General features: G+C 47.8%; 1 protein-coding gene across 3 annotated transcripts; it reads right to left on the bottom strand.

Moving 5' to 3' along the window:
- Positions 1-714: 714 nt before the first annotated feature.
- Positions 715-26,957, bottom strand: ZBTB49 (zinc finger and BTB domain containing 49). Of its 3 annotated transcripts, none has more exons than XM_070458123.1 (8): positions 26,869-26,957; positions 21,797-21,967; positions 17,361-18,463; positions 13,821-13,867; positions 7,001-7,074; positions 5,444-5,526; positions 5,186-5,347; positions 715-1,787 (listed from the first exon to the last, which is right to left on the bottom strand). In XM_070458123.1, exons 2-8 carry the CDS (start codon positions 21,946-21,948, stop codon positions 1,111-1,113), a joined length of 2,298 nt encoding a protein of 765 aa, XP_070314224.1. In that variant the 5' UTR covers positions 21,949-21,967; positions 26,869-26,957; the 3' UTR covers positions 715-1,110. The 3 variants fall into 3 exon arrangements, with proteins under 3 accessions (XP_070314224.1, XP_020766821.2, XP_070314225.1); XM_020911162.2 differs by having other exon boundaries at positions 26,830-26,935; XM_070458124.1 differs by lacking the exon at positions 26,869-26,957 and having other exon boundaries at positions 17,361-21,652; positions 21,797-21,885.
- Between the last annotated feature and the right edge of the window lie 21 nt (positions 26,958-26,978).

Here is a 26,978-nt window from a genome sequence, read left to right as displayed (position 1 = left end):
CTGCAAGACTACCGAAAGCTATTCACCTCGCACTACAGAAAAGTGAACCCACACAAGGTTCTGGGAGGTTGAGGAGCTTGCCCACGACCTGACAGGGATGTGGCAGCCCGGACCCAGACTCTGAGCTGCGGGTTGCCGAAGCCACTGTCCAGGATGACAGAACTGAACCTGGTATTCATCTTCAGGGTGAGCCCTCCTGGATGCTTTTTATTATTTTTGGTTGTGCTGGGTCTTTGTTGCTGCACACGGGCGTTCTCCAGTTGCGGTGTGTGGGCCTCTCACTGCAGTGGCTTCTCTTGTTGCAGAGCATAGGCTCTAGGTGCACGGGCTTCAGCAGTTGTGGCATGAGGGCTCAGTTGCATGTGGGATCCTCCCAGACCAGGGATTGAGTCCACGTCCCCTGCCTGCCAGGTGGAGTCTTAACCACTGGCCCACCAGGGACGTCCTGACGTTTATTTCTTACCACCATGGTCTCTAGGTTAGGGCTCCCCTGGTGGCTCAGTCAGTGAAGAATCCACCGCAGAGCAGGAGACCTGGGCTCGATCCCTGGGTGGGGAAGATCCCCTGAAGAAGGAAATGGTGACCCGCTCCAGTACTCTCGCCTGGAGGCCTAGAGTCCATTGGTCCACAAGAGTCAGATGGGACTTGGCAGCTAAACCACCACCACCACCATGCAGTCGTTAGGTTAGTAAGAATGTTGAAGGAAACACAATATTATGCAGAAAGGCAACTTCCATTTATTCAAATTAAATTACTGTATGAGTTCCCTATACAAATAAAATCTTTTTGTAAATAAAAATACAAAATGCTACAAATTTCACCATGTAAAAATGCAAAAATAATATCTGGATTATTATAGGTGTGTATTTTCCCTTTACCATGACCAAAATGGGCAGGAGTTCCCCGCAGTTCATACCACCCGGTTCGTGAGGTTTGTTCCGTCCACGTGCACCTCCCGGAGGGGCCAGGAGGCTTTCTCCTGCACGCTGAGCTCAAGGTGCTGGGATGCTCAGCCCCACCAGGTCAGGGTCGGGCTCTGTCTCGAGCCGGTCAGAAGGTGTCCCGCCCCGAAGCCCGGCCCCCGACGCTGAGTGAGACGCAGCGGGGGCCTCACTGGTCTAGCTCGCTTTCGTTCTGCAGCGTCTTCATCGCCAGTCCCCAGAGGGTCATGCTGGAGAAGAACTGGCCCTCTGAGTTCCTGTAGGCGGGGGCGGCGGCGCGGCTGCCCAGAGGGTCGGAGCAGGGGGGGTGGTCCAGGGCCGCCAGGGACGAGCGCAGGGCAGCCACGCCGTCGGCCTGCAGCGGCTCGGCGCTGGCCGGGGCGTCCACGTCCGGGTAGCCGTAGGCCTGGTGCTGCGCCGGCGGCACGTGCGGGGGCTTGGCCAGCTTCACGGGCTCCAGGCTGAGCTTCTCGGGCTCGCTCGGCCCGTGAGGGGGCTGAGCCACCGGCCGGAACTTACAGGGGCTGTCAAACTCCGCCACCGTGTCCTCGTCTGCCGGGTGCGCGGGGATTTTGACGGTCACGGCGGGCATCAGAGGCACGGACAAGTCCTGGGAGAAGGAGTCCGAGCTCTGGGACCGCTCCAGGTCTGGGGCCTCGATGGCCCGCGCGAGCGCCTCCAGGGCGTCCGGCCCCTCGTCGCCCGCCCGGCAGTGCGTCTTCTTATGCCGCCGCAGCACGGCCGAGCGGGTGAAGCACTTGTTACACACGTCGCACGTGTACGGCTTCTCCCCGGTGTGCGTGCGCACGTGCCTGCGGAGGTCGCCCGACCCTCCGAAACACTTCCCTGCAGGGACAGACAGGGCGCTCTTCAGAGGAGGACGTTCGGGAGGGTGTCCCCGCCGCCCCCAAGTGCCAAACGACCCCGCTTTCCTGTGAACTCGGCCGAGCCCTGCTGTCACCCACTCACGCCGGTTCCAGACCCTTCCATGCCCCTCCGCTGCAGCCCCCCAACCTGCAGCCTCGGTCTCCACAGCCACGTCTCCCTGCCCAGGAGCGTCCCCTGGGGGCCTGGGTGCCTGCCCGACAGCCCACGCTGGGAAACGCATCAGCGCTACTCAGATATCCCCAAATCGAACACAGCCAATCTCTACTTTAGAGGCATCTTTTCTAAAGTTACTTATACACTCAATTTCTAACATAATTTTACGCTCCTTCTCCAGGTCCTATTTCCTTTCTCTAGGTATAAGCTAGAGGTAGGTGACCTAAGGCCTGCCACGAGGTCAGAACACCAGAAGAGAAAAAGCAATACATAACCTTATAGAAGCCATTTACAAAGGACTGAAACTATGCTTTGTTTGAAAAGACACCTGCTCCTTGGAAGAAAAGATATGACCAACCTAGACAGCTTATTAAAAAGCAAAGACATTACTTTGCGAACAAAGGTCTGTCTAGTCAAAGCTATGGTTTTTCCAGTAGTCACGTATGGATGTGAGAGTTGGACTATCAAGAAAGCTGAACACCAAAGAATTGATGCTTTTGAACTGTGGTGTTGGAAAAGACTCTTGAGAGTCCCTTGGACTGCAAAGAGATCCAACCAGTCTGTCCTAAAGGTGATCAGTCCTGAGTGTTCATTGGAAGGACTGATGCAAAGAACTGACTCACTGAAAAAGACCCTGAAGCTGGGAAAGACTGAAGGTAGGAGGAGAAGGGGATGACAGAGAATGAGATGGTTGGATGGCATCACCGACTCAATGGACATGAGTTTGAGTAAACTCCAGGAGTTGGTGATGGACAGGGAGGCCTGGTGTGCTATAGTCCATGGGGTCGCAAAGAGTCAGACACAACTGAGCTACTGAACTGAACTGAAACAAACGACATGATTTACGTGGACACACCTTTTAGAACTTCTCACTTAATCCTACGTCCCGGTATTTGAATTCTCAGTTACCCAGCCCTGGTCAAGCAATGGTGGGCTGTTTGGACTGCTTCCATCTGTTTGCTACCATACCTGAGGGTCAGCGCACATCATTCTTTCCCTTGTTTCCTTAAGATAAATTCTCAGTAGTGGACATTATGTGGCAAAAGGTGTCAGTGGATATAAAGTTCAGCCACAGGAGAGCTCCCCAGAGAGGGGAAACAGGAGGAGGAGTATCTCCTTTGTACCTCAAGTCAAGACAGGAGCTTGATGCGGGTCCCTGGGAGGTCACAGTGGAGCCACACCTGCCTCCGGCACGGGGAAAATGGAGACAGCTCGCTTACTCTATGGGCGGCCGACAGAGAGAGAGCAAACGGTCACCCCTGCACCCGTGTGGGCCTGCAGACCCCAGAGCACAGAACGTGAGTGTTTCCACAGATCAGACGAGGGTCATGCTTGCAAGGGAGCCAGCCCTGGAACCGAAGAGGACTGCCCAGAGGGGTGATGGGACCCCATAGGGAAAGTCTCCTCGCAATGAATGGCTACAAAACCGAGGGCTACAGAAGCAAGTCCGGCCAGAAGAAAACGCACCTTTCCGTCCTGGAAAGTGCAGCTAAGTGCTGGGGCGGGAGAACAGGGCGGAAGGGGAGGCTTAGAAGAAGGTGAAATGCTGGAGGGAGAGGGAGGGGGAGGAGGAGGGAGGGAAGAAGAGGCAGAGAGGGCCAGGCTTTCAAGTCAGCAAAGCTCAGACTGTGAAGCCACCATTAAATGGAAACTGTCTTTTGAATCCAAGAAAACGAAAACATACACCCACATATACACTTGCATGTGAATGTTCACAGCAGACTTGCTAAGTGAAATGAAGTCAGTTACAGAAGGCCACACATTACAGGATGCTGTCTCTATGAACTGTTTGGAACAGGCATATCTAGGGACCGAGAGTAGATTAAGGGTTGCCGAGGGAGGGGATGGGGAGTGACTGCTCATGGGCATGGGGTTTCTTTTTGGGGTGGTGAAAATGTTCTAAGACTGTGGTGAGGGCAGCACAACACTGAATGCACCCCAACTGCTGACCTGCTCGCTCCCAACGGGTGGGTTTTATAGATAGGACTTAACTCAGCAAGTGTTAATAAAGATTCGAACCTGCCACACAGAATCATGCTCACTCCCTTCCTCTCCCTGCTCTCCCCGAGCACTAACCTCGTCTGGGTCAGAAACCTCGGTCAGTGAGTAGCGGGGAGGGGTGGAAATAAGGATGGGGGAGACAGGGGCCCGCTGCACTGCCTCCTCTACTGGGGTGGGTCACAGCGGGCAGCAGGTCCTGGCTGGAAGGAAGGGAACAGTGAACTGAGGTCAAGTTCACAGTCAGAATAGTAATTTAGAACTGACATCCTACACTAGGGATTTGAGACTGCAACTGTGATTGAAAATGATGCAATTTTATCCTCTAGGAGGCAGCGGACAAGTCACGGAGCGGCAGATGCTGGTGTCCGGGGGATCTGACCCAGCTTACGTGGGAGACATGAAGGAAGCTGCCTCTGGCCACATCCCGCACGTCCTGCCCTATTTTAGGGACCAACCACGAGAACAGAACCGCTCCGAGGATGCCCCAGTTCCAGGCTCCCCATGGCCTGACTCTGAGCAGTTTTCCTCTTTGTTCTAACCAGGTAGACATAAAAATGGTTACTCACTCATTCAGTCCACATTGTCAGTGGCACATGTGTACACACGCGCACGTGCACACACACACACACACACACGCCCTCCCCCAGTTCTTCAGAAGCTCCGACACTCTGTGATCACAGGTACTTAACTCGAAGCCCCAGTTCTCTCGCCTGTGCAGTGACGTGCCTGGAAACCGAGCACCGCGGGCCTCCGCTTTCCCTCCTGATGACGTCACTGATGCACCGGATGCCGCAGAGGTGACTTTGCTTTGTGACATGTGACAGTCTCCAGAAGCCCCCCTCCTGAGCCCACCGTGTGCCCCCGCTGCTCCGCAGGCCGCTGTGCCCCGGCCCTGCAGCCACACCACACGCTCTCGCCCGCTTTTCCCACTGCCAACGCCCTGTGGCACCGGGGCCTCTGTCACCAGTCACCTTGGTATCTAGGGCAGTTGCCGAAACCTTGGGTAAATGCCACACGAACACAGATCAATCAGAGAAGACCAAGGTGGTCAAGAAACAGCAATCACTTCCGTGTTATCCATGAGAAGAGGGGTGACCTATCTGAGCCCCGCTAATGACCAGGACGGCGTGTGGGCAGAGCCCGGCACCCTCCCCGTGGGGAGGAGCAGGTGAGCACGGGGTCTGCGGCCGGCGGAAACTTACCACAAGCCGAGCAGCTGTAAGGCCGCTCACCCGTGTGTCGGATTCTGTGCTTTACCAACTTCCTCTGCATGTTGAAAGACTTCCCACACTCATCGCAGGTGAAGACTTTGTCAGCCGTGTGCGTCTTTTTGTGCTCCTTCAAATTACTGAAGTTACTGAACCCTAGAGAGGAGACCACACACCGGGGTTAGGCTGATGGACGGAGAGACATTTTAATCAGAGATCTTCACGGAAGAGAAGGGAGACCCTCGGCCATACCTCGACCACAGATGTCACACAAGTGTGGCTTTTCTCCTGAGTGGATGATAATGTGACGCTGGACATCTCCCGAGGCTGCAAACCTGCAAATGAAATTTGGAAAGTCAATTAAGAGCTTGCCTGCGTCACTGCAGACCTTTCTAACTCCAAGTCGCCTGGAGGAGACGAGCTGCTCCCTCAGAATGTGACCAGGAATGGCCTGATTTCGTTTGAGATGTTCATTAGAAAAGAACATCTTTTTTTCCTCCTCTTTTTAAAGGAAGAGTAGAGAATGATCCTAGTGTTTCACTTCTAAAACACTTTTTCCCTACCTACTTGCGTTAACCTTTCTTCCTCAGAGGTGATTGCTAGGTGGGCTGGCGGTGGCGGCTGCGGTGGGGGCGGTGGGCAATCCCAGCCCAACCCAAGCCCCAGCATGGAGCTCAGTGCCTCTCTGTCCCGCCTCACTTGACCGCAGGACCATGCATCTGGGAAGACTATAAATGCACACTTCACTTCTAAACGGGAGTTCAGAAGGCTCACACTGAAAACACCCTGAGAAACAAGACTTTCAAGGGACCCCCCCCCGCCCCGCCCCGCCCCAGCGAAACAGCAGAGGGCCTGTGCTACAAGGCACCCCAGGCAGGCAGCACACGGGACCTGGGCGCTAAACCTGGCCTTCAGTGTCCGGGCAGCTGGCAGAGACACAATCAGGCCAGGAAGCCTTTACTTCTCTGTTTTCTACCATCTGCAGAGACAACTGCTTTTTCTGGAATTGAATCAAGGGTGCTGCCCCATCCCAGCAGAAGACTGTGACTATAACTGCCCCATGTCATCCCCCCCACCCCACCCACCCCTGACTCCTGAATGCGAACGTATCAGAGGCAGAGAGTGTCAGTGTTCCCGTCACAGCACTTAGCACACAGTAGGTGCCTAATAAATGCTGAATGGCTGAATGGTTAAATGAATGAAGAACACACGAGTGACCAGTAGCGGCCTGGCTGCTGCCTCCTGTCCTAGAACGACCACCCACCAGATAACAGAGGGAGTGGAACCCCCACAAACGCCCCCGAGGGGCAGGGGGAGCAGGCTGCAAGCCGGCAGGCCCACAGGAGGGGGCACCTCCACCTCCTGAGGGAGACCGTGGTCTCCCGAGTCCGCAGCCTCCCTGGCCCTGAGGCTCGTCCGTCCTTCCTGTAGCTGCACTCTCAGCCTTTTCAGGGGTCTGCGAGCGGGGCTGGCGTGCCCCCAGCAGCCCCCTCCTGATTCCAGGCATTCAGGCTGCCGAGTTTCACTTCCCTACCAGATGGTTACCTCTGTGGGGCCAGTCATCTTTTAATAGACATTTCTGGAATGAATGGAAATTTTAGCGTAATTGTTTCCTGTAAAATCCCATTTCCTACAATTGTGTCCTAGATTCTTTGATTAACATTTCCATCTCTTTTTTCTGTTCTCATGTGGGTCACATTAAAGGCCAGAGGGTTCAGCTCTGCTGGTTCCTGGGTGACCTCAGCCCCTTCGAGGCTCGGGGAGGCCGAGACGGCTCCTCTCGGGCGGGTGAACGAGCCTTGCACTGACCTCTTCCCGCAGATCTCGCAGATGTACGGCTTCTCCCCAGAATGCCGACGTAAGTGAGTCTGCAAGTTACCCGCCTGCGGAAAAGGAAAAGAAAAAATATGCCAATAATGGAAAAAAAACTTTTTTAAGGGCACATACATTCAAAAGGGACACTGACAGATTTAGCCAGGTTCCAGTCCAACTTCCCAGTGAAGATCCCAGATGCAAGACTCAGAAGCAGCAAGGAGATGGAGGCCCAGCCTGGGTTCTGAATTGGGAACGGCCCTTGCCTGGCAACTGAACAGGGGGCAACTGATTTCAGCTCAGCTCCATGCCAGCCCCTGGCCCGTCCCTCATCAGGGGTACCGGCCACCATGTCCCTGTAAAATGGGCCAACATTCTGTGGGGGCTTCTTTTAGGGTTGCTAAGCTTGTATTTTGAACAGCTGTTGATGTATCATATTTCCTATTTTTTTTAACCTTGACCACCTACATGCAAACATCATTTGAAAAAAGGTAGCACTTGTACTTGGTCATTTCAGTATGCACTGCTTTTTCTTAAAAAACATGCTTTTTGTTCATAAGGAAGGTAAGACATTTCTAAAAAGTATTTCCTCTGGTGGTACAGTTGCTCTTCCTGACAGGTTGGTCATTTTTACTTCTGTGCAAAGAGAGCGAATCAGGAGATTCACGGTGGCCCTTCAGCTGCAGGCCTTCTCTGTTTCTAATCTCTGAAACAGCAGGGCTTTACGAAGAGTAGCTGACTTAAATGGAGATCACAAAATAGATTTCCATGTGCTAATCAACAGGAAATCAACACTGAATTGCCTAAAGTACAGTGAAATTAAACCTGCAAATGCCTGACATTACAAAAGCTACTGGCAAATGTTTCAAATTAGGACTGGAAAACACAATCTTCCATTGCTGTAATTTACATTAACGGTCTCAATCTGTCACTTCCCGACTTAATTTTTTATAGTGTTCTGCTATGAAAAACACTGAGGAGGATGAAAATATCCAAGGTAATAATATGCAGGCCTTACATACAAAATAAGCCAAAAAAAGAGAATGAACAATAATCCCCAACTCCTAAATTTGGCTTGTAATTTTTTTTTGGATAGGTAAGAAGTGGATTTATTTAGAGAGAAACACAGACACTGTGGGCCACCTCAGAAGGCACAAGTGGCTGGCTTTGTGAATTTGCAAACTATATTTCAGATGAAACTCAAAGATAGTTCATGGTTGTAGGATTGAAAGTATAAAGAAAACTGGATTTTATGTTATGTGACATGGAAGATTCTTTACGTCTATCAGACTCTGAAAACACTGAGTTAGATACTATATTTCAAAATATGATAAATATGGCTTAAGGAAAAAAAGCTGGTTTATTTTAGGTAACCAAAGTATTTGGCAAAACAATGGGAAATACCTAGCTTTTAACTGAATGACTATTAATAACAATAATAAAACAGCAAAATGTCAACAGCAATAGATATTTGGTCTACTCACACATAACCAAATTACCCTTAGAAATTGGTATTATTGTTTCTGTTTTCTAGGTGTACAATTGAGATTCAGATAAATAAATTAGTTGCTCCGGTTACACAGTAGGTCAGAAATTAATGTTGGTTGAGCTGAGCTTAAACTCTTGTCTTCCATGACGGCCTGCAAGCTTCTGTGAATATGCTAGCTTGTGCTGAATTCTCAGTATGACAGTGACTCTGCTATCCAGGAAACGGCTCACTGGATTTAAGATAACACATTTTAAATCAGTCACTTTCAAATTTCAGAAAAGCTGGTCATTTAAATAACAACTTGTATGGCACCATCTGTTCCATGGTTTAATTAGATCCTTCGTTCAAGTTCTTATACAAACCATGTATTATGGTTGAAATGCATTGGGATTCAATTCTTAGCAATGGTGCATCTTTCCTTTTTAAATACAGCTTAACAATTACTTGTTTTCAAAGTAAATATAACTGAAATGGTCTGTCACTTAATATTACAGTGGTGGTGGTTGAGTCACTAAGTTGTGTCTGACTCTTGTGACCCTGTGGACTGTAGCCTGCCGGGCTCATCTGTCCATGGGATTCTCCAGACAAGGATACTGGAGTGGGTTGCCATTTCCTCCTCCAAAGGATCTTCCCGACCCAGGAATCGAACCTAGGTCTCCTGCATTGCAGGCAGATTCTTTACTAACTGAGCTATGAGGGAAACCTAAATACTACAGTAAACAACAGTAAAACAAACTTTAAGATGTTTTCTCAGCTATTTAATACTGAAAATGTATCATGAAAATAATTATCATTCTCCCAGATAAAGGAGCATATATTAATCTGATAAATGGCATACAAGTAGATTAAATAATGGAAAGATTCAGGCAAAAAATTTAATCATGCATTCAGAAAATGTATACCAAATTACATAGCAAACTGCAGCCCAGATTATCTGCCCTTTAGTCAAGAGTCTTTATTTTTGGTAAATTTTGCTATGCTCTGCGTGCTTGCATGCTAAGTCACTTCAGTCATGTTTGATTCTTTGTGATCCTATGAACTGTAGCCTGCCAGGCTCCTCTGTCCATGGGATTCTCCAGGCAAGAATACTGGAGTGGGTTGCCATGCCCGCCTCCAGGGGATCTTCCTGACTCAGGGATCAAACCCTAGGCTCCTGCATTGCAGGATTCTTTGCCACTGAGCTGCCAGGTTACTAATTATATCTTAAGTACACAGACTATATCTTAGAAATTATCTACATACTGTTGGATCCATGAAAATTCCAGCAAGTGGTAAATACCAGTAGGTCTCCTTTGTTAAGGGTTTGCTAAGAGTGGAACACTTTGCTCACCAGTTACAAACTGGCTTTCAGAGAGTCCTCACAAAGTGTAATTCACCCGCTCCAGGAGGTAAACAGAGGCCCTGGGAGGGGAGCAGCCGCGGCCCCTCCAGCTGGGATGGAACACTCCCCAATTCGACTTTGTTTGTGGACTCAAAAAGCTTGTGCTGCTGTTGGGCTGAAAAATATTAGCAGAAAAGGAAATTCTACCCTTTCTAAGTGGACACCACTTTAGTTTATGACGGAGTTGTCAGAACTGAAAAACTCTGCTGTAGAAGAGAAGTTAATGCCTCGTTTGTTGAGTAATTTAAAAAATAAACTCCTTCTAATAGGTACCTGAACCTCAGTATTTAACCATGATCAAATCAAGCACATGTTCTCTGGCAGAGTACTCTTCTAGTGGTATACGACTGTTTCTGTACAAAATAGGGAACTGTGAAACTTTAGACACAAAAGAGAACTCAGATCTTAAAAGTCATCTAGTTGAGAAGTTTTAAGACTTTAAAACAGAAAAAAAAATCTGGAGATTAACATAAAGATATCACCTAAGGAACAATGATTACTCCATTGATAAAAGGATTTTAACATCAAAAGTATGGAAATACCACCTCAGAGTTGAAGATTTAATAGCTTAGGTTCATTTGAAAAATTATTTTTGGCATATTCACCATGGATAGGATGCAGCTTGGCCACCTCTGGCACGAGGCCGCAACAGCGTCCTGGAACATGTCTAAGCAGCCTCCTACGGGATGCGGTGCCCTATCAATCACAGCCTGGACGCAGGAGGTGGGGAGGGTACCGAACCTCTCAGAACCCATCCTCCTGCAGCAGCTGCTTAGGGTCTCTATTCCGCTTCACTGGGGAGGCGAGGGAACTCCACTCCTCTCCCCCAAGACAGCTGAATACACCAGGTTTCCCTCTGCCTGTTTTTCTTGTGACAGGTAGTCCCGACCTGTCACGGTCTTAGATTTCTCTGTTTGCACTGAACGGCCTGGGTTCTCCTGCACATGGGAGACACGTGGCTCCAAATGGGGCCTCACACATAGTGTCACGTCCTGCACGACTCTCACTTGCTGTCATCCGGGCAAGGGCCATGTCCGGAATTTCATTAATACACGCAGAGCCTGCTGTCACAATCTAGGCTTATCACAGCTTTTCCAAAGCTGAGGTCAACTGTTTGCTGACTCATTATTAAGGTTGTGGCTAATTTTTTTTTTAAAGACTAACCAACCCTATTAAATACTACAATGAGTTAAAAAGTTAATTCTTATTGGTAGGTCTGCTTTCTGATTGTTGAATCTTCCCGAAGGGAAGGTATTTCCAGTCCACTGTAACCACATGTATTCCAGTTCATATGATAAATGAAGGACAGGTAAAGTGTAAACACCGCCACTGCTCCCTCCGCCTGGAACACCAGAGCCTCAGGCCCATCAAAGCCTCCCATCTTCAGGGCCCTGCCCCAGGCATGGGACACATCCCATGACCTCACCCACCAAACATCACAACTTTCAGGTTAGAATGACCACTGCCCTCTTCGCCCATACTGTTCCCTGTACAAGTGACATGGAACTTCCACTGTTTCATCGTGCTTTATCACTACCTGTCTCTTCCTCTAAACAAAAAGCTCCTTGAAGCTTTATTCATCTTTGTGCCCCAGAACAAGCAGAGCTCCTCAGACATTGTAGGTTTGTAATAAATACTTGTTGAAAGAGTTCTTATTCACAAAAACTTCATCATTACATTAGGAAGTAAAACAGCAATATACATCTGAAAACCATAAATATATGGTTATGTTCATTAAAAAAAACTCTTTATAAAAATCTGATAAAAACGCAGACACCAACATAGAAGAGGAGGATTTCTGTAGCGTCTGTCAGACACGGCTGCCCTTGGTGGGACTTGAGAGCGAACGTGCAGTCAGGGTCTGAAGCAGAGGACAGGGTGCTCAAACGCACTAACACTGAAGCCCCAGCCCCAACCAGCAGCGCCAGAATCTCTGAGGGTGAGTCCTGGCATTAACTCCAGGAGAGAAGGCTGAAGGCAGGCTCAATGCCTGAATGTCTGGTTTCACTCTATTTGGCTAACAGTGAAAACCCACGGGATTCTGAACAAGAAAAGGATAGAACTTAAACTGTCATCACAGTGTAAATGTATAAAGGACTTTCACATCCATTTTTTTTTTTCATTTAATCCTCCTAATATCCCATGAGGTGGTATTATCTCTAATTTAAGAATTAGAAAAATGACACCCAGAGAAATTGTGATTGCTAATTATTAATGGTCATTAATCCAGTTTTTACGCTTTCCCGTTATACCAAAGCTGGAAAAATTAAAGTGGCGGGGGGTGGAGTAGGGGGGTGCCTGCCTTCGGAAGACTGGTCGACAAGAGCAGAGAGGACAGAGAGATGAGAGGCAGTGGCCACAGGAGAGGGACACTGATGTGTCCTGAGGACTCACCATGGGCCAGGCGTGACGCTGGACATCTTCAGTGGCTCAGTGGTGTCTGACTCTTTGTGAATCCAAGGACTGCAGCCCGCCAGGCTCCTCTGTCCATGGGATTTCCCAGGCAAGAACACTGGAGTGGGTTGCCATGTCCTTCTCCAGGGATCTGACCTTCTTCTCCTGCATTTGCAGGCAGATTCTTTACTATTGAGCCACCTGGGAAGCTGACCATCTTATAAACTCATTTACTCCTCACATACCACGGGGGTCAGTGGTCCCACACCCTCGCTTTACAGATAAGGAAGCCAAAGTGCCAAACACATAGCTTGTCCGAGGTCAAAGCAGAAAACCAGAGGCTGGATTCAAATCTAGACTGTCTGGCTCTAGAGGCCAAGCTCTGACCTCCAGGGAAGGCTGGCAGGAAGCAGCACAGGCCTCAGCTCGAGTGCACAGCAGGTAGACCAGCAATCCCTCCACTCAGCTCCGCAGAGGCTTACTGAACACTTAGTGGGGGTGTGCAGTCCTGCCTGGACTGGTAACGCCAAGGACCCCACTGGGACATGGTGAATCACTGCTCACAGCCAGCAGGCAGAGTGAAAAGCAGCCGGATGGCAGGTCTGGGTGTGCGGGAGCTCCAGCTCCTCCATCGAGGCCCAGCTCCAAGGTCCTTCCCCAGTCAAGGAGCATCTGGACATGCTCTTACTCCCGGATTATCATGCGTGTGTAGAAACAGTTGTGAACTGTTTCCTCAGGGCACTGGGCCTTGCGAGCAGCTTCTGGGAATAGCTACCTTCTGCTGCAGAAGGATAAGCGGGTTCCCACAGCCATTCTCCTGTGTTCAGAATTTCCTCTGAAACCTTTGCTATGTTTGGTGCCAAGATCAGTACAGAGCCCACAGGAGGAGACGACACACACCGGCCGAGTGAGAGGACGTGTGCAAGGGTGGGGAACGCAAAGGGTGTGGTCTCTTCTCCAACACCCTAACATCTACAACCCCAGTGAGAGTAAGAAGGCGTCTGCCTTGCGTCCAGCCTGGCATAAACTGACGCGTGTGTTCAGTTGTTCAGACTCTTTGTGAGTCCATGGATTGTATCTCGTCAGGCTCCTCTGTCCACGGGATTCTCCAGGCAAGAATACTGGAGTGGGTTGCCACTTCCTTCTCCAGGGGATCTTACCCACCCAAGAATCAAACCCATGTCTCCCATACTGCAGGCGGATTCTTTACCACTGAGCCAGCTAGGAATCCCCCAGCCCTCAAGTGGTGCTCAATATGGTTTTTATCATGCACAGGAAGAGAAGAACTATACTAGAATTAGACCCATCCTTAATGAGGGAAAAGTTATTGTGAGAGTTCACAGTTATGCTTCTAAAAAATGGTACCCCTCACAATGAGCTAGAAATTTTTTTTCTTGAAAATTATTTTCTCCTGATTTAGTATGAAGTCTTTTAAGTTACAGATATCATCAGAGTCTGCTCTCACAAGTCCCAAAATTATGTCTCATCTGTAATAAAAATAAACACTGGGTTTCAGGTTTCCGATTATTAACAATAAATAAAAGTATTCCCACCTGAGAGAAGTGTTTCCCACAAATGTTACATTCAAAAGGTTTCTCACCTAAAACAAAACAAAAGAACAGCGGGTAAAATCATTAGTAATACCTGCACGACAGTTTTCCATTTACAATGTTTAAACTGCCTCCTGTGTTCCACCATTCAAAACAGAGCATAACATACTTCATCATCAGGGTACGAACATGGGGAGTCTCTGTCCTCACCATCTCTCTCACCCTTAGATGACAGGCAGAGATGATGAAAGTGAGATCTATATCTGTGTGTGTGTGTGTGTGTGTGTGTGTGTGCGCGCGCGCGTGCGTGCGTGCGTGCTCAGTCATGTCTGACTCTGACCCCCAGGGACTGTAGCCCGCCAGGCTGCTCTGTCCATGGGATTTTCCAGCAAGAATACTGAAGGGGTTGCCATTTCCTCCTCCAGGGGATCTTCCTGATCAAACCCAGGTCTCCTGCATTGGCAGGTGGATTGTTTACCACTGAGCCACCTGGGAAGTCCCAGTCTATATTTACTTCTCTCTTAAAAAAAAAGAAAAAGAAATGGTTCTTCAAATTTAAAGCTGTATTGAAATTAAACTTATTTATCTGCACTCAAATTATACTTAGGCTTTGGACATAGATTTCTCCTTCAGTCGAAAATCAAATGTGAGTTTTCTTGCTGACCAGCGCAAATCCATCCTTCAGCCTGGCTCCTGCACTGACCACAGGTGAGTCCTAACAGAACCAGGGGGACTCATCCATGTCACATGCGGTATGAACCTGGAACTGCTCCGAACAGAGCAGGGCCTCCTGGGTGTGTGCAGGGAAGAAGCCCCTCCCCACTGCCTCTCAGCCTTGGTTGAAACGTGCTAACAGCAGAAAAGAAGAGTCCACCATGGGACATGTTCCCTTGCTGACTGCTTGGCCCCTCTGATTCTAGTAACTCTGAATGATCACATTTTGGGACAGAACAGATGTAGAGAATGGAACTCTACTACAAAGAAATCACAACGGTTCTGAAGACAGTCTCCAGAAAATGGTCTGTTTAAAAACATACTTCAGGTACTGCCTTTAACCTACAGAAACCTTAATAAACAAACCCTGTGAAGGCCAAGAACCTTTCACTTTCCCCATTCCCCTCAAATCAAGTGCTTTCATTAAGATCCTTTCTAAAAAATAATGCTTCCCCTCCTACTGTGTTGCTGGAGTTGGCGAGCTTTCTGGGCCTCTGCTAAGGTCCTTTTGATCTTTCCCTGAAACTGTTTAATGGCTTCCCCAAGGATGAGGGGGAGCCCCTGAGCACAAGTACAGGTGACCCATGAACCACAAGGTTTTAGCTGTGCAAGTCCACTCTTACGTGGATTTTTTTCAATAGTAACTACATCATGGAGGTTGGCTGAATCTGCAGGTGTGGAGGGACTGGTACATGGAGGACCAACTATAAGTCACACCAGGATCTGACTGCTCAGATGGTCAGCACCCCTAAGCCCTGTGTTGTTCAAGGGCCAACTGTAATTATAATCACATGAATGCTGCATTTTGAACTACATTTATGTCTGAAGTTAAAGAGATAATAGACGATGCTACATTAAAGCCCCCACTATGAGATATGAGTCTGAAAAAAGAGGTTACTAGTCCTAAGAGTCTCAGGTGACCAGGGTTAGTAACCCTACACCAGTGGTTCTCACGACCCCTTCACACTCTTAACAGTTGAGGACCCTAAAGAGCTTTTCCTTATGTGGGCCATATTTGATGGTACAGTCTGTATTAGAAATCAAAACGGAGCGATTTTTGAAAAAGACGACTAGGCACTTTTCATTGGCCACCACTGATGAGGTGAAGGCCTCATCACACATCCTGCAGCCTTGAGCCGACTCCACTGTACACTTGCCCTGGAGGAGGAAACAGCATCCCGCTAGTCTTCTTGCCTGGAAAATTCCAGGGGCAGAGGAGCCTGGAGAGATACAGTCCACGGGGCCACAAAGAGTCGACCACCACGACTGTGAGGGCCTGAGCACTGTACACTTGAGGGGGAAGACCACGACTGTGAGGGCCTGAGCACTGTACACTTGAGGGGGAAGCAGGAGGGAAGGGCAAGGAGCATCCTACATGAGGGTGCAAACAGTGCTGGCCTCACTGACCCCCTGAAAGGGTTCCCCAGGCCATACTTTGAGAACTGCTGCCCTTCTCAATCTATTTATGTCCCAGGGAGCAACTGTGCCACAGAGCGGTCTGACTGCGATTATCCAAAGACGCTCTTGCAGAATAAAAACAATCCTTGTTTCCTTTTAAAGATAAAACTGGTAAGTTTCTCAAATAAAAATTATACTGATCTTTAGGCTCCAGAAAATTACAGAATGATCTAAATTAAGCTTTTTCAGGGCAAAATTTAGTCAATGGTACTGTCTTCGTATGGAATAATTTTGAGCAACTGGTAAAAATAATTATAGTATTTTATATTCAAATACAACAAAATTTATAGAAGGCTTTCATAAATATTAATTCAGTCTCAACAATGCAATAAGGGAGTGAACATCTAAGCCAATGGGGAATCAGGAGTGATAACAGGACATCACACCAATAGTCACAATCACACAAGCACCTTGAAAGCAGTTACTTTAGAAGCCTCCTGAACATACTCCTTCTCATGCCTCGAAGATAACTGACAATAACGTGTAATGTGTGCTAGGGTCATCAGGCTTGAGTGCAGGAAAGAAAGTAATATACACGTATTATATTACAGACTGTATAAATATTGCATAACACTTTTTCTAAAGCTTTGGAAAAAATAAATATTTTGGAAAGGGGAAGAGGTATGAGCTAAGGTAATAGAACGTTGAAAATTCAGTGTTCAGATAGAAGAATTTTTCACTTGAAAATACCAAATGGTGAAAGCTGATCCTCATTCACAAATTTACCTCCTGCCTCCCAAATCACAGTTTTCAAAATCTAACATTCAAAGAGGGAGGGAACATGTACACCTATGGCTAAGTCATGTTGATGTATGGCAGAAATGAAACCAATATTGTAAAGCAATTCTCCTCCAATTAAAAATAAATAAATTTTAAAAAACACATTAAAAACTAACAAAAAAATCTGACATTCAAATTACTTTCCAAAGCTTTCAGAATTACTCAAACTAAACTACTTTGGTCTGAATTAACCAACATCATGCTTAAAAAAAAAAAATAATATAATTCTGAAGAAAGAACTAAATATTGCTTATCTATTTTAGAATTAATTTGAAAATCTGAGTGAATCAAAAGAATCTGCCATACTTTGAGATGGAAAGCTTCTGATAGAAAACCACAATTAAAAGATGAAAAGTGCACCATCTTTTTTAAAATGGCTCTATGAAAGCATTTACTAACTTGAGATTATTCTTTAAACATCGCCAAAAACACAAAGCAGAAGATAGCGAACACTCTTTGATTTTGGGGGTAAATATCAATGACATCATCAAGCAACAGCAAAACTTCTTACAAAAACGGGAGCAGGCAGTGGTGTCTGACGGTCTGGTATTATTTCCTTTCCTTCTGCCTGCAGGGACCAAATCAGTGTACCTGTATGAGACCGTCTGTGCAGCTCCAAATTGCTGGGGTGTTTAAAAGGTTTCCCACACAATTCACACGCGTACTGTCTCTGTGACTGTGGCATCTGGGTCTGGTCTTCCAGGGCCTCGGGGTCTTCGGGCCTCTCCATCTCACTCACGCCATTAAAGTTCTCAGAACTGCTGAGTTCCTCACTTTCCTTTTCTTCAGCGCTGGGGCTGTTCACTTTCTCCACAGTGTGTTCCCTGGCAGCTTCCAGCCTCTTGGTTAAACTATCATCAGGTTTTGGTTCAGAGGTTTGCTCTGCAGATTTCTGTGACTTTAGGAAGTTGAGCTTCTTAAGGTGAACGGCCTTCTTGAGCCTCATCTGCCGGGTAGGCTGCTGGCCGGTGTGGTCGGACGTGGTGTCTGGGGCATTTTCACCCAAAGGCTGGGCCAGGAAGTTGGAAGGCAGGTGCTGGGAGGACTCCAGGACACAGTCAGTGTGGCTGACCGCACAGGGCTGGCGATCTGTGGCGTGAAGGTCCGAAGAGGTGCTGAAGGTGAAAGGCTGCTCGGTCACGCGCTCATGACTGGGACAGCCAGCGTGTTTATAGTACTGCTTACTGTACAAGTTTCTGAGCTTGTAGTAACAGTTGGGCTGTTTGAAAGGCAGTTCTGTGCAGCTGCCATCGAACGGGTCGGGGGCTTGTTTGGAGGTTTCGGCCGTGGGGGGATGAAGACCAACTGAGGCTGGAGCGTGAGAGTGTGACTCATCCACGGCCCTGCCCTGCTGGACGCCCGCGGAGCACTCGGGCAGCAAGTGAGGCGGGTAGTTTTCATTGAGGACACAGTTCGTGTCGGGAGTCAGGGTGCTCTGCAGGGAGAAGGTGCCGTGACAGGGCAGGCCTGGAGGCTGGTCGATGGTGGCTGACTTCAAAAAGGTGTGACACAGATTGAGGACGTTCTGAACCTGCAAACACTGGGCTGTGTCCAGCATGACTTGGATGTTGTCCTGGTTAAGATCCAGATGCGACGTGTACATGAAGTCCAGGATCTGCCCGATGCCGCTCACATTCTTAATATCCAAATGAAAAACATCATTCTTCTGGCCTGAAGAGTTCTGAAAAAGGCTCCTGATAAAAGAAAGGATATCTGCTTACAGGGTTAACAATCCATACATTCTGATAGCTTTTTCTTTTAAGTGATATCCATGCTGAAATGTTCAAAATGACTATCCTTCAATAAATGCTAAGATTAAAAATTAAGTATGCTTTGGAGAATTCCACAGCCAGAGGAGCCTGGCGGGTTAACAGTCCGTGGGGTTACAGAGTCAGACATAACTGAGTGACTAACACTTTCACACTTCTATTTACAATAGCTCGGACACGGAAGCGGGGCTTCCCAGGTGGTGCTAGTGGTAAAGAACCTGCCTAGAATGCGGGAGACACAGGTTCGATCCCTGGGTTGGGAAGATCCCCTGGAGGAGGAAATGGCAACTCACTCCAGTATTCTTGCCTGGAGAATCCCATGGACAGAGGAGCCTGGCAGGCTATAGTCCATAGGGTCACACCGAGTCAGACACAACTAAAGCAAGTTAGCACGGCACAGGACATGGAAGCAACCTAGATGTACATAGGCAGATGAATGGATAAAGAAGTTTGGTACATATACACAGTAGAATATTACTCAGCTATAAAAAGGAATGCATTTGATTCAGTTCTAATGAGGTGGATGAACCTAGAGCCTATTACAGAGAATGAAGTAAGTCAGAAGGAGAAAGACAAATATTCTGTATTAAAGCACATATACAGAATCTAGAAAGACAGTATCATCAGTGGTACGTGCAGGGCAGCAAAGGAGACACAGACATAAAGAACAGACTTGGGGACACAGTGGGAGGAGGAGAGGGCGGGACGATCTGAGAGAACAGCACTGAGACATATATGCTACCATATGTAAAAATAGACGCCAGCGGGCGTTTGCTGTGTGATGCAGGGAACACGAAGTCGGTGCTCTGTGACAATCTAGAGGGATGAGGCGGGGAGGAAGGAGGGAGACGGGGTTTAGGAGGGAGGGGACACATGCAAGCCTATGGACCATTTATGTTGATGTATGGCAGAGGCCATCACAACACTGTGACGTAATTATCCTCTGGTTAAAATAAATAAATAGGAAAAAATGGTAACAGTTGTTATGCGACATCAATAAGCTCTAGAGATCTGCTACACAACATAGTGTTTATAGTTAACAACACTGTATACCGCACACTTAAAAATGTGTTAGGTGTGCAGATATGTTAGGTGTTCTTACCACAATAAAAAATGTTAAGTCTGTCAATTCTGAGTCAAGATCCAGGTGTGTCTGTGATATTATTGATTCTCAATGTTTTTCAGTATTTTTCTAATCACTCAAAATAAAACATGTCCTTTTTAAAAGCAAAAAAAAAAGTATGCCTTTCAATCCTTTAAAAACTTTTTGCAAGCTATTCAATAGAGCAATTTGGATGAATCGAATTTGTATGCTGAATATCCAAACTTCCAAGGAAATCTCAAAGATTTTAAAACATACTCATTATTCTTTTTTTTCAAAATGTAATTATAACTATGCATTATTCATTGCATACAGATAGATTACAGAAAACTAAAGAACACACATTTCAATATTTCATGTTTAGTCTGACAAATTATCTATCTCAAACCATAAACACATACAAAAATACTTCTGTATCTAAGCGCCTTAAAAACATCCGAAAATGAAAATAGCTATAATAAACCAACTCTAGATACAGCCTCTTTAAAACAATTTTTTAAACTCTGTTAATCATGGCCTAACACACATAATGTCAAACACCTGGCTATATGGCTCATACGGTAAATTCAGTGGCACTTTGTACATTCGCATTGTTGTGTAACCACCACCACTACCCATTTCCAGAACCTTTTCATCATCCCAAACAGCAACTCTATCCATTGAACAATAACCCCTATTGTCCCCAACCCCTCAGCCCCTGGCAACCGCCCTTCCACTTTCCGTCTCTGTCAGTCTGACTGATCTAGGTACTTGATGCTTCTCAGCAACCCAATGGTCCATAAACCAGCAGTGAGAGAGCCCTGTAAGTTAATGCGGAGAAAAGGCACCATAAAGCCCAGGCACTTTATTCTGGCTATAAGTTAAGTTCACAGTGAATGAATTTGTCTCAGTATTTGTAAAACTACTGAGTCAGGTAAGTTGCCCTGCAAGTTTGTTAAAGACATTTTATCAAGTAAACTAGCCAATGTATCACAACATCTAGACCTAACTGTCCTGGAAAGACAGAAGAAACAGGCAAAGCCCAGTAGGGGCCCATTTCACACAGGGGCAGAAAGTCCTGCCACCTCAGGGGGTCAACCCACTATAATATGACTTGCAGCACATATGACAGCTGAGACTTAATTTGATGATTCGGGATTATCAAGGAAAGAGTAAATCCTGTTCCATGTATCATTTACTATAGTAGTAAAGTAGTATGCATTTTAGGGGGAAAGGTTCTGAAAAAGTGCTTGTGTGTGTGTGTTAGCTGCTCAGTCGTGTCCGACTCTTGGCGACCCCACAGACTGTAGCCCGCCAGGCCTCTTTGTCCTTGGGATTCTCCAGGCAAGAATGCTGGAGTGGGTTGCCATTCCCTTCTCCAGAAGATCTTCCCAACCCAGGGATCGAATCCTGGTCTCCTGCATCACAGGGAGATTCCTTACCTTTTGAGCCATAGAGAAGTCCTGAAAAAGTGCTTCAGGACAGATAAATCCAGTTAACCAGAAAATGTGTGTAGAATACTTAAACGAAATACTATTGCTATTATTGTTTATAAGTAAATCTTTCATTGAAGCAAAAACCATTATAGAAATAAGTAAATTGAGTTCAAACCTGTTTTCTTAGAATAGTAAAATATGAAACAAAAATGAAAATGTTTTAATTTAAAAAAATGGCATATAGGATGTTTTCCCCTCTCAGATTTCTTATCACAGAAATGTTCTTACCAGAAACTCTATTCCTCAATCTTTTTCCCTGGAAAGCATAACAAATGTATACAGAAGTCTGATATTAATTACAACTCAAACATCAAAGACAAACTGCCAAATTACTTTCATGGCCCTAAATATATTTTAGTTAAAAAGACTCTTTCCCGCTCGTGTGTGCATGTACTCAGTCACTTCAGTCGTGTCCGACTCCTCGTGACCCCACAGACTGCAGCCCAGCAGGCTCCTCTGTCCATGGGAGTCTCCAGGCAAAAATACTCGAGTGGGTTGCCACTTCCTCCTCCAGAGGATCTTCCCGCTCAGGTTACTCTAAACACAAAAGCAAAAAAAGCCCACAGTGTGCTACAAAAGATAAGGAGAATGAAATCTGAGGAGAAAATAAAATTTAGACAAAAGATCTCCATTCCAGAAAAGCTTTGTCTCTGTACAATTAGAACAGTCTAAAACACGTACCTAAAGTACTGGCTGAAAGCTGCTAGAACGTTCTTATGGGCTTTAAAGCAGACTCCTTTCACCACCAACATACAGTCGCAGAGCAGGCCTTGAATCCGCTGCTCGTGCAGCTGCTGGAGAAGGTGGCAGCTGTGGGCAGCAACTGGGTCCATGCTCCACCATTCAGGAGACCTAGGACAAAGGGCGCCGATAAGCAGTGATCCTTGATGCCGCGACTGGACGCTAAAGGGCACCCAAACCGACCGACTGATCTGTGCTTCACTGTCATGACGTCCTGTGCAACACGGACGCAGAAAGGCGAGCACTATGTCAGATGGCGCGGTGCGGTCCCCAGTGCCGAATTCTCAAGGGCGCTGAACGCCCAAAAGACCGAGTGATCGGTTACCTACACTGTCCCACTGGCTGCCTGAAAAGAAAAGCCTTCTTGGTTTATCATTATTATCAGCTATCATTTACTGACTACTTACTACAGACCGGGCACTGTGCTAGGAATATTCCAGCCATTAACTTGAAATAATGCTACAAGAATGCTTTGATCACCATTTTACAAGCGAGGAAATTAAGGAGTGAGGCGTTAAAGTAACATGGCCATGATCAGAGAACTGTTATATTCCAAAGCCAGGACTTAAACCCTGGTTCCTAAACCCCGAAGTCCATGCTCCTATGCCCATGAGAAAAGGGACAGGAAAAACACAACACAGAAGCTTCCTCCAGAGACTTAAGTGTTAAAATACAGCAAATATCCTGAATCTATATCACACATTCTCTGATTATACAGAAGTGACATGCAAAGTTATTCCACAATTTGACTATAAAAACTGTAACTACTGTATGTTACTTAGCATAGTTCTCTAACCGCTTCATGATATCCATCCTGTACCTTCTCAAGTATGATTATAAAAAGCTGCAGAAAGAGAATTTGCATCTTACATTTTTTATGTGTCTTACAAATAACCACCACGAATCATAATATATCATATACCTCATAAGGATAATCATGATATTTATCCAATGTTTCCTTTACATCAGGCACTATTCTACACATATGTAGAATAGTGTAAGCCCTCTACACATATGAACTCATTCGGTTCTCAGAATAGCTGTGAGATAGATACCACGTACCATTAGCTTCACTGTACAGACAGATGAGGACAATGAAGCACATGGCAGATTAAAGATGGCCACAACATCTATGACCCGAGGAGAGGTGGGATCTAGGTCTCCTCTCCTTGACTCAGAGCAGCCTCTATCTCAATCAACAGAACAGGTGAAAGGAAGGGTGTAAAGCTGTGGTCTTTTCTGGGCCGAGGCCTTTGAGCTGACAGTTCCCACCTTCCATCTTCTGGACGATGTCTCTGGGAGGCCTGCATTGCCAATAGGCCTGTAAGGCGCCCAGCTGGAGCCAGTATATGGGGCAGGAGAAGGGCCCTGTTGAACCCAGCCTTCCTGTCATCCCCTCCCAGGGACCAGACATGGGAGCAAAGTCATGCTGAAGGCTCCAGGCTGGCACCACCGCCAGCTGAACCCCATTCCCCACCCACACCACTGTAGGGCTGAAGAACCACCCGGCAGAGCTCTGCCTGAATTTCTGACTCACAAAACTGTGAGATAAAACAAAAGAGTTTTTAAGGTACCAAGTGTTAGGGTAGTTTGTCACACAGCAAATAGATAACCTGGCCAGAGTTAGAGAGGACCGACATGGCTAATAATAATAGGTTAGCAACAAGGGACAGAGTTAGGATTCAAACCCAGGGAATCTGACTCCAAAGCCCACATCACATGCTTAACTGCTACTCCAAGTTACATGCAATAGCTCAAAGGGCTTCCTTGGAATCCAATCAGCACCCTCTTCAGTCTATTACCAAGGCCTGGCTGTGCAGGTGACTCCACAGATAAGCACCAGAGTGAAGCGCAGCACACAGGAGGACGAGCATGTGCAGCACCGGCTTTGCGCTACGACACAAGGAGCACGGCACGCTCTCTGTCTCTGCGGCGCACTCCCTTTCTGACAAGTAACAAACACCTACTGTCTTATCAATTAGCATATCTTTGGTACCCAGAAGAGTGCCTTGGACATAGTGGGTGCTCAATACATGGTTTTGAGCTGGATGGAGACTCTGGGCCTCAGTGTTTTAATCTGTAAAAACAGAGGGTCCCCTATTGGGTTAGATAATCTCTAAGGTATCTTCCTGTTCTAAATGCCACAAATCTACATCAAGAATGTGATGGTGGACGGAACGGCATCAAAAGGAAGGGAAATATGGGAAAAGGGAAATAAGAAAAAGCTTTGATACATGCGAACGAAGAGGTGCTTCTACTGAGAATAAAAACCAGAATGGAATTTTATCCTGTAGCAGACAGCTCCTAGGGCAAAGGCCCTTCGGTTCCATGAGGTGATTGATCAATTGGCCAAATACCATAGGAAAGAATTTGGGAAGTCTGTTCAGTGGGGCCATTGACAGATTACTTCTCCAGGAATCTGAGGTTCACACACACTTCCCTTAGTGTGGTTCTGTCTTCTTCTCTGGTTGTTACGCTTTTCAAGTGGCTTGGCCCCCAGCCCCCTAACCCAACCTTAATGACAAAAGCACTGGCTATGTGCACACAAGCCCAGATTCCTTAGCTCTACAGTGACTCTATGATGCTCTGCAGACCAACTGAGTCAAGCTGATGTTGTGTGCCTAATACGTGCAAGATATCGTGGTGAGGATGGAAAGCTAATAAACTCAGAATGGAAGGTTCCCTGCCCTCCACAGGCTGTGTCTCAGTTTGAGTCACTCACATAACTTCAGAGTGCCCACTATATACAAGGCACTGAGGTGAGATGGTAAACAACTCAGATATAGTCATCCTATGCTTTCACGAAGAGTCAGTTCAGTGGAAGTAACAAAAATAGGGCTTACTGGAGATATTAAATAGGGAAGGTACAAATTAATTTGGGGGACAAGGGTCAGAAGAAAACCTTCTGGAGGAAAGACATCTATGCTGAAACCTGAAGGTTAAGTTTGCCAGAGAAAGAGCAAAGAGAATTCACCCTGAGTTTTCAGGGGAAGCAAATAAACAAAATGCAGAAAAGCACAAACAAGGAAGAGACTCACACATGTGCTCTGCACACAAACCCACCTCGAGTACCCAGCTTTTAAACCTAGGCAACCTGTCACTTCTGTTGGAGAATATTTCCCTCTCTGTCCACCCAGTAAAGTCCTTCTTTTGTGCGCTGAATTGTGTTTCCCTCCAAATCCATATGGTGAAGACTGTATTTGGAGATTGGGCCTTACGTTGGTAATTAAGTTAAAATGGGAAACTTAGGGTAGATCCTAATCCAATCTGACTCCTGTTCTTATAGAAAAAGAGGAAATCTGGACATTAGACCCCAGGGATGCCACACACAGAGGCAATATCACCAGAAGGCATGGCCAGAAGGTGTGCGGCTGGGAACCGAGGAGAGCAGCCTCAGGAGCAACCAAACCTGCTGACACCTTGATCTTGGACTTCTAGCTCCCAAGACTGTGAGGAAAATAGATGTCTGTTGTTCAGGCCCTCCAGGCTATGGTATTTTGCTACTGGAGCCCTTGCATACACCCTCTATTCCATTCCCGACACTGCTCACCTCCAGAGGGAAACCCTCCTTATTACCCCCACATCCGCATCCTAGTCCTAATTTAGCTTCTCACAGTTCTCTGTTCACACCCCGTTCAACCTTCATTTGCTCACCGAAGCCCGACAGTGACCACCACTGCTATGTGCAGGACCTGTCTTAAGGGTTGAATGAAAGTTGCTCAGTTGAGTCCGACTCTTTGCGATCCCACGGACTATACAGTCCATGGAATTCTCCAGGCCAGAACACTGGAGTAGGTAGCCTATCCCTTCTCCAGCGGATCTTCCCCACCCAGGGATCGAACCCAGGTCTCCCACATTGCAGGCGGGAGCTAAGCCACCAGGGAAGCCCAAGAACATTGGAGTGGGTAGCCTATCTCTTTTCCAGCGGATCTTCCCAAGCGGGGTCTTCTGCACTGCAGGTGGATTCTTTACCAACTGAGCTATAGAAGCTGAAGTCAGGGCTCCCACATCTCAGGCAGACTCCTTAGCATTGTGGGCAGACTCTTTATCATCTGAGCCACCAGGGGAGCCCCAAAGTGAAAGTGAAAGTTGCTCAGTCGCCTCTGACTCTTGACGACCCCATGGACTATACAGTCCATGGAATTTCCCAGGCCAGAATACTGGAGTGGACAGCCTTTCCCTTCTCCAGGGGATCTTCCCAACCCAGGGATCGAACCCAGGTCTACCCTCATTGCAGGGGGATTCTTCCCTGAGTCACCAGGGAAGCCCAAGAATACTGGAGTGGGTAGCCTATGCCTTCTCCAGCGGATCTTCCCGATCCCAGGAATTGAACAGGGGTCTCCTGCATTGCAGGCGGATTCTCGACCAACTGAGCTACCAGGGAAGCCCCTTAAGGGTTGAGAAGAGCAGTAAGCACTCTACTGAGTGCTTTGCAGGATATCCTACAATAATCTTATCGAGTTAAGCACGGCAGTGTAACACGCGTTTACAGACGCGGATCCGAGGCACGAAGAGGTCGCACGGCCACGGGACTGGGCTGGGCTATAGAAGCTCTGGGGTCTTCAGCGCTGACTCTCTCAACTTTACACGGCGATGGAGCGAGCCGGGCCGAGGAGAGGGCACCCGCGGCTCACCGCGGGCGGTGCCCTGGGAGGCGGGAGGGGAAAGCGGGTGCGGCGTCCAGGCCGAGGGAGCTGCACACGCCGTGAAGGACGCGCTCCCGAGCCCGGCCTGGTCGTCGCGTCTCCGAGCCGGAGAACCTCACGGCCGCGGGCGGACACGCCCGACCCAGCAGCAGCTTCACGGCCCCTCACGGCGCCAGAGGGATGCGCGGGGCGGCGGCCGGTCCCTGCCCTGCCCTGCCCGGCCCGGCCCTTCGGGCGCCCAGCCCGGGGTTCCGGGCCGTTTCCATCGCCCTCAGACCCGCACGCTCTCGCGAGGCCGGCCTCCCAGTCCGGCAACCCCCACCTTACCCTCAGAGACCGCTCCCCGCCCCGTCGCCTCTTTTTCACCTGCAGCCGCCACCGCCGCCCTCAGCGCTCCGGGTCGGGCTCAGCCGGCAGCGGAACCATCGGGACAACACCGCCCCTTCCACAGCATTGGACCCAGCGGGCTCCGCCCT

The sequence above is a fragment of the Odocoileus virginianus genome, chromosome 29 (genome assembly GCF_023699985.2).
Source record: "Odocoileus virginianus isolate 20LAN1187 ecotype Illinois chromosome 29, Ovbor_1.2, whole genome shotgun sequence".
NCBI lineage: Eukaryota > Metazoa > Chordata > Mammalia > Artiodactyla > Cervidae > Odocoileus > Odocoileus virginianus.
The sequence above is the reverse complement of the archived record's forward strand: the minus strand, read 5'-3'. Positions and strand labels throughout refer to the sequence as shown.

What these genes read in the sequence shown, in the direction of transcription:
- ZBTB49 (XM_070458123.1), bottom strand. Translation starts at nt 21,948, where the DNA reads ATGGACCCAGTTGCTGCCCACAGCTGCCACCTTCTCCAGCAGCTGCAC. An exon ending in GCTTTCAGCCAGTACTTTAG is followed by an intron (nt 18,464 to 21,796) that starts GTACGTGTTTTA and finishes TTCTTTTATCAG; the next exon opens with GAGCCTTTTTCAGAACTCTT. An exon ending in GTGTGACATCTGTGGTCGAG is followed by an intron (nt 5,348 to 5,443) that starts GTATGGCCGAGG and finishes TCTCCTCTCTAG; the next exon opens with GGTTCAGTAACTTCAGTAAT.